The sequence below is a fragment of the Gallinula chloropus genome (genome assembly GCF_964237585.1).
Source record: "Gallinula chloropus genome assembly, chromosome: 12".
Lineage (NCBI taxonomy): Eukaryota > Metazoa > Chordata > Aves > Gruiformes > Rallidae > Gallinula > Gallinula chloropus.
This window is the reverse complement of record NC_140097.1, coordinates 544,742-551,152: the sequence shown is the minus strand read 5'-3', so window position 1 is coordinate 551,152 and position 6,411 is coordinate 544,742. Positions and strand designations below refer to the sequence as shown.

The window sequence follows — 6,411 nt, the reverse complement described above, 5'->3', positions numbered from 1 at the left end:
CCCTTTGTCTTGGAGCTTGCTGTAGTGCTGCTGCTTTTGGCTGGGGCTCTGGTGCTGGGAAAGCAGCTCCCCCCTGAGCAGCTTGTGAAAGCAGCAGAGTCCCCATGTCCGCTCAAGTTCCTCTTGAGCGACCCTCTGCACCGCAGCCTTTCCCAGCCCCTCACTGCTTCCTGACCAAGTCTGCTTAACTTGCCACTTCAGAAACATTCTGTTCTCATTACTGCCTGTCTGCTTTTCGACTCCTCTGTCCCTGTTTGCAACACAGACTTTGCGACTGCAGCGGATAAACAGTGCTGTGTGAGACGTGAGCCAGAGCGGGGCTCGGCTCCTCCTGCAACAAACTGGCTTTGCAGCACTCCTGGGAATGAAAGCTTAGACAAATAGATAGCATTTCCCGTGGCATGGATGCACGAGGGATCAAGTGAGGAAGCAGTTTTCCTTTTGGAATCAACGCTCTGAACACAGTCCGGGTTTCAAAAGTGTCTTTGGGGTCTCCAGGATAAAAACCTGTACCCTGTGAAGGTCTTCTGGTCCCAGCCTGCCCCTCAACACCCAGGTACCTCTGTGCTGTGATGTCCTGATGTACTGAAGTTCCAGGGCCTGCTGCTGGCTGGAGCTGCTGCCAGGGGCTGACCCACCATTTGCTCCCCTGGGCAGGTTGGACTCCAGCAGTGACGCAGGGCAGGCCCTAAGCGCCCAGCAGCAGCTGCTGAGCTCAGCAGTGGCTTTGCTGCATCGGGGCTTAAGGTGGCAGATTTGTGTAGGATAAACCTCTAATCCCTGTGCGCCCAGGTACAGGCATGAACAGCTGCATTTGCAGTACGGCCGTGGCCCCGCTCCGGCCTTGGCCACACGTGTGAGAAGTTAATTGTGAGGGACAGGACGAGGGGGGCGTGTGTGAGGACGGGGTCTGTCCCTGGTAATGAGCAGGAGGAACTTTGGGACTGGCCCGAGCAATCGCAGCCCCTTTGGCTACAGCCAGCCCGCTCTGCCTTTGCCCATGGCACCAGCACTCCAGCTCCTTCAGACCCTCCCTGCTTAGAGCGGAGGTTTCCCAGCTTGAGCTCTGTTTTAAAGAGAATACAGTGCTTTAAAGGGAAAAAGGCACAAACTTTATGCATGTGCTAAACTAATCCCCAGGGAACAGGTAACAACTGGGCCAGGGTGGAAGGAGGTTTATTACAGGCAGTGGGCTGTGAGCTGCTGCCCACCTCACCCCTGTAAGCTCCAGCGGCTCCGCCACATCCCCCTGTGCCAGACAAGGTTGTGATTGCCCATTCCTCTGCCCCTGCTGCGAGGAGGGCTCAGCTCCCCCCCACCCCGGGCTGCAGCCAGAGCAGCACAGGGGCTGCTCAGGGCCCCAGCTCCAGCCCTGCTGAGGGGCTGTGCAGATTGTCCTTCCCTGGCACAGCCTGGCCTCGCTGGGGAGCCGGCAGGTTCCTGCCAGCTGGAGTGTTGCTGCTAAGGAGAGGTGATAAAGGAGCTGCAAAAAAGATCAGAGATGGGGGAAACGCTGGGGAGCTTAGGAAATTAACTATGGTGGTGCAACCCTAAGGAACCCCCTTCTCCAGAAGAGAGCTCCTCTGTGGTTGGCTTCACTGTGCTGCACGAGCTGTCCTGCTGCCTCTGGAAGAGCAGGGAAAGGTGAACGTTTCCAGCACAGTGGAGTGGGGAGGCTCCAGCACAGCTTCCCTGGGGAATGTGATGGTCCTACGAGGTTTCAGGGAGACCGAAGGTGTCTGCCAACAGCAAATGAAGCTGAGCATTGGCTTCAGCCAGAAGCTGCCTTCGGTGCCCTTGTCCCACAGGCTTAGCCCCAGTGCAGGACGACACCTGTCCAGGACAGACGGACAGGTGATTTATTGGGCATTTCCAGTGTAACCACCACGAGCCAAACCACGTACAGAACTGGGCACACTGGAAACCCACAGCAGGGTCAGGTTTTGGGGTATTAAAACCTCCCCAGCCAAACCCTGCAGCAGAAAAGAGGTGGCCAAGAGCACATGGAAGAAGGGTTGGAGATCCTCATGCTTCAGGGCGCCCTCTGCAGCCCCCCAGGGAGCTGCTGTCCAGTGGGGGCTGGCTGGTGTCATGGACCCAACTGTCCCCTCCTAATAACGGGCCTGGGACAGACCACGCCTGCCCAGCCCAGCCACCGTCTGCAGACTCCACACCTGTGGGGTTCTGCCCCACAAGCTGCCCTCCCACTGGAGGCACAGAAAGCAGCTTCTGTTGGTGGCCAGAGCCAAGAGCTCAGCCTGGGAGCCTTGAGAAAGCGCAGCCAAGAGAAGGATCTCGTGGGCCTTGTCTTCCCCAGGCACCCTCTGTCTGGCAACCCGATGGCCACACATCCCATTCCCAGCACGTCTCCGCAGGGAAACTGAGGCATCTCACACAGATGGGCAGCACACCCGAGTGCCTGTGGAGGGTGGACTGGAGGCCTTGCAGGGGAGCGAGTGCCTCCCCTTGGGTGCCGGCAGCATGAGCTAGGGATGTCCAGCTCTAGACTGTGGGGTGCAAAGACTGCACAGGCACGGGGACACCCCAAACCCTTGCTCCCTGGGGGGCACAGCCATGCCAAGGAGCGAGGCTGTGTGAGTGGAGCTGCTCTCTGCTTTGGGCCCCCAAAGTGGAAGGTGCGGTGCAGAGCCACCTCCTTATATATGACCGTGAGCCATGGTCTCAACAATGACAGCACAGGCCAGAAACAGGTGTCACCTTAATACCTCCCCAGGAAAGCCAATTACCCCTGGATGATTATGATTAATAACTCTCTAAGCCCTAATTGCGCTGACACCAATGCCTGGAGCTTACCCCGGGGGGCACTTTATAAGGGGTGCCCTGCAGAGGTGAGCACAGCCACTTCTCCTTGGGGTGACGGCGAAGGCTGAGAGGTGGCGGGAGCCCCACTTCAGAGGCGATCCCCCTGCGCTCAAAGAACACCCCTGAGCACGAGCAAAAGGCACCTGAGGAGCCGCAACCATGAACGGGACAGAAGGCCAAGACTTCTACGTGCCCATGTCCAACAAGACCGGGGTGGTGCGGAGCCCCTTCGAGTACCCCCAGTACTACCTGGCTGAGCCCTGGAAGTTCTCGGCGCTGGCTGCCTACATGTTCATGCTGATCCTGCTCGGCTTCCCCATCAACTTCCTCACGCTGTACGTCACCATCCAGCACAAGAAGCTCCGGACACCCCTAAACTACATCCTTCTGAACCTGGCGGTCGCAGACCTCTTCATGGTCTTTGGAGGCTTCACGACCACCATGTACACGTCGATGAACGGGTACTTTGTCTTTGGAGTAACAGGGTGCTACATCGAAGGCTTCTTTGCTACACTTGGTGGTAAGATTTCCAAATGCTCAAAAATCTTCTGCTAGGAATAGCCCCAGATTTTAGGAGGTGGAAGGAGAATGCCCAGATGATCTTGGATAAACACAGTATCTGGAATGCCCTTGGGCTGCTGCTGCTGGGGGCTGAGGCAGTTGTAGTGTGTCGGGGTGGGAGGTGAAAAAGTGGCAAGTGACACCTTTTTTTTTACCTCATTTTGGTAGCCACCTGCTCAGTACCCTGAGAACAACAGCGCAGCAATGAAAAGCCACCAGCAGCAGATTTTGCAGTTGCTGGCTTTGCACATCTTTCTGGCTTGCTTTCTGCCTCAAGAGATGACAAATTTGTTCCTCCTGTTCGGCGGGGCTGAGCCTGCCGTTGGCGCTGAGGCGGTGCAGCAGAGCTGGCTCTCCTCCCCGTGCCAGCCCGGCTTTCACCCAAACAGATGTTGAACAAAAACTGCATCTAAACCCACCCTCCTCCGCTCAGCTCTGCCTTCAGCCACAGGCAGCCCTGTCACAGGTCCGGTCCCTGTGGCACACGTGTTCTGGGAAGCTGTGGGTAGTGAGGGGAAGTCCCGGGCGCTCGCTGCACCTCGCAGTGGGATGGAAGTGCTGCCCGGGCAGGTGGGGAGACCCAGGCACAGACCCCAGAACACAGCAGTGAGGCAGTTGCTGTGGGTCAGCAGTGTGGTGAGGGCCGTCATCTCACACCTCCCCACTGCATCTGCGCTTGGCCGGTGCCCGTTTCTCCTTCCAAACCCTTGGTGGGATGTACCAGGGACAGCCCGCGGAGGCCTCGCACTGCCACCAGCGCGTTGTTCTCCTCCTGCTGCTCAAAGCCCCCCGTCCCCATCCCTCTCTCTCCCTGGCGCAGGTGAAATTGCTCTCTGGTCACTGGTGGTCCTGGCTATCGAAAGATACGTAGTGGTCTGCAAGCCCATGAGCAACTTCCGCTTCGGGGAGAACCACGCCATCATGGGCGTCGCCTTCACCTGGGTCATGGCCTTGGCCTGCGCGGCTCCCCCGCTCTTCGGCTGGTCCAGGTAGGGAGGTGGCTGTGCCCCGAGCCAGGGCCTGGCTGCCTGGCCGTGGCCCCCAGCCCATCTCCTCCGCGGCGCTGACCCCTGCGCTGCCCTTGCAGGTACATCCCCGAGGGCATGCAGTGCTCGTGCGGGATCGACTACTACACTCTGAAGCCGGAGGTCAACAACGAATCCTTCGTCATCTACATGTTCGTGGTTCACTTCATGATCCCGCTGATGGTCATTTTCTTCTGCTATGGGAACCTGGTGTGCACTGTCAAGGAGGTGGGTACCCGTTGGGGGCCGGGGGCCGGGGGCCACCCCATCCCAGTGCTGGAAGGGGCCCGCACCAGGCCCCAGACTGGGGACAGAAGGGGTCTGCACGAAGCGGGGAGTAGCAAACCCCATTGGTGTCGGTGCAGCTCGGCTGCCCCGAGCCCTGACGCCGTGTCCTGTGCCGGCGCAGCACTCCCCAGCCCCGTGGTGTTTCCGTTCCCTTCCGCCCGCAGGCTGCCGCCCAGCAGCAGGAGTCTGCCACCACCCAGAAGGCAGAGAAGGAAGTGACCCGCATGGTCATCATCATGGTCATCGCCTTCCTGATCTGCTGGGTCCCCTACGCCAGCGTCGCTTTCTACATCTTCACCAACCAGGGCTCAGACTTCGGGCCCATCTTCATGACCATCCCGGCTTTCTTTGCCAAGAGCTCTTCCATCTACAACCCCGTGATCTACATCGTCATGAACAAACAGGTAACCGGCCCCGTGCCGCCCATCTCCTACCAGCGAGCAGAGTTACAGCACCTCGGGGTACCGGTGGGCCGGGGGGCTGCTTGTTTCGGGGATCTTGTTCCTGCATCCAGTGTAAAGCTCGTCAGTGCCCATCCCATGGGACATGGCCCAGGCGCAGGGGCGGTGGAGGGGCTGGGGCTGGGGCTGCTCCGGCCCCGAGGGGGCAGGGGGCAGAGCCTCCCGCCTGCGCGGGGGTCCCGAGGCGCAGCCGCCCGCCCCTCACAGCGCGCTTCCCTCTCCCCAGTTCCGTAACTGCATGATCACCACGCTCTGCTGCGGCAAGAACCCGCTGGGCGACGAGGACACGTCTGCCGGCAAGACAGAGACCTCCTCCGTCTCCACCAGCCAGGTCTCCCCCGCGTAGGCGCCGCCGGGGCGGCCGGTCCTCGGGGCACGAACCCAGCCCCGCGCCCCCGCTGCCCCGCGGCGCGGGCTGCTCTCTCCCGGCACTAGGCACCCTGGGAACAAGGCTGTACATGTGGACACACGTTTTGTAATTAAAGTGCAAAGGCTTAGCTCCTCCGCTGCGTGCGCCCGTGCTTTCTGTCGCCCGCGCAGACCCCCGGCCGCGCCAGCCCCTCGCCCGGGCGAGACCCGGGGCCGCTCCCCGGCGCTGCCGCCCGCCCGCTGCGGGGAGGTGCCCGCAGGCACTGACCCCTCCGGGGGGGGAGGGACGGGACAGGGTCCCGCTGCGCATCGCCCCCGCCGCTCCGCAGAGCTGACGGCTGCGGAGCCCGCCCAGCGACCTGGGGCCGGAGGAGGGGATGGGGGCACGGGGAGGGGGGGGCTCGGGGGGGGCTCGGTGCGTGGCCACCCCGGGCAGCGCGTCCCGCCACTCATCGCGGGACAGACTCGGGCCGCCGGGACGTGCCCCGACCGCGCTGCTGCCCCAGCCCCCGCAGCCCATCCCCGCGGCCGGGGCCGGGGCCGGGCGCGGCGGAGCGGCCCCCGCGCTGCCGCCGGCAGACCCGCAGCATATGGCTGCGCGACGCCCGCAATATGCTCCCGGCGCTGCGAGCGGCACGCTGCGATTGTAGCACTGTTCTTCGGGGGTATTTTTAGCTCAGTCATACAAATAAGATGTTTTTCTCGCTGTTCAGTGTTATCAACATTTGAAACTATTTTTGTACATTATTATCCGCTCTGATTTCTAATCCTATGCAGCTTGGCGAGGTCTAATAGGGAACGTATAGAGCCCGTGCGAGTTAAACCTTTAATAAAGAGCAATTTGCAAGTACAATTCTCTCATTATTTTTTTTTGCCGATACTTC

At 60.6% G+C, this 6,411-nt stretch overlaps 1 protein-coding gene across 1 annotated transcript; it reads left to right on the top strand.

Moving 5' to 3' along the window:
- Positions 1 to 2,982: 2,982 nt before the first annotated feature.
- On the top strand, positions 2,983 to 5,655 carry RHO (rhodopsin; the record flags this gene model as incomplete). The annotated part of the gene is made up of 5 exons (XM_084269595.1): positions 2,983 to 3,343; positions 4,205 to 4,373; positions 4,472 to 4,637; positions 4,862 to 5,101; positions 5,385 to 5,655. The coding sequence occupies 5 exons, from the start codon at positions 2,983 to 2,985 to the stop codon at positions 5,502 to 5,504; spliced, it is 1,056 nt and encodes a 351-aa protein (XP_084125721.1). The 3' UTR covers positions 5,505 to 5,655.
- Positions 5,656 to 6,411: the final 756 nt, after the last annotated feature.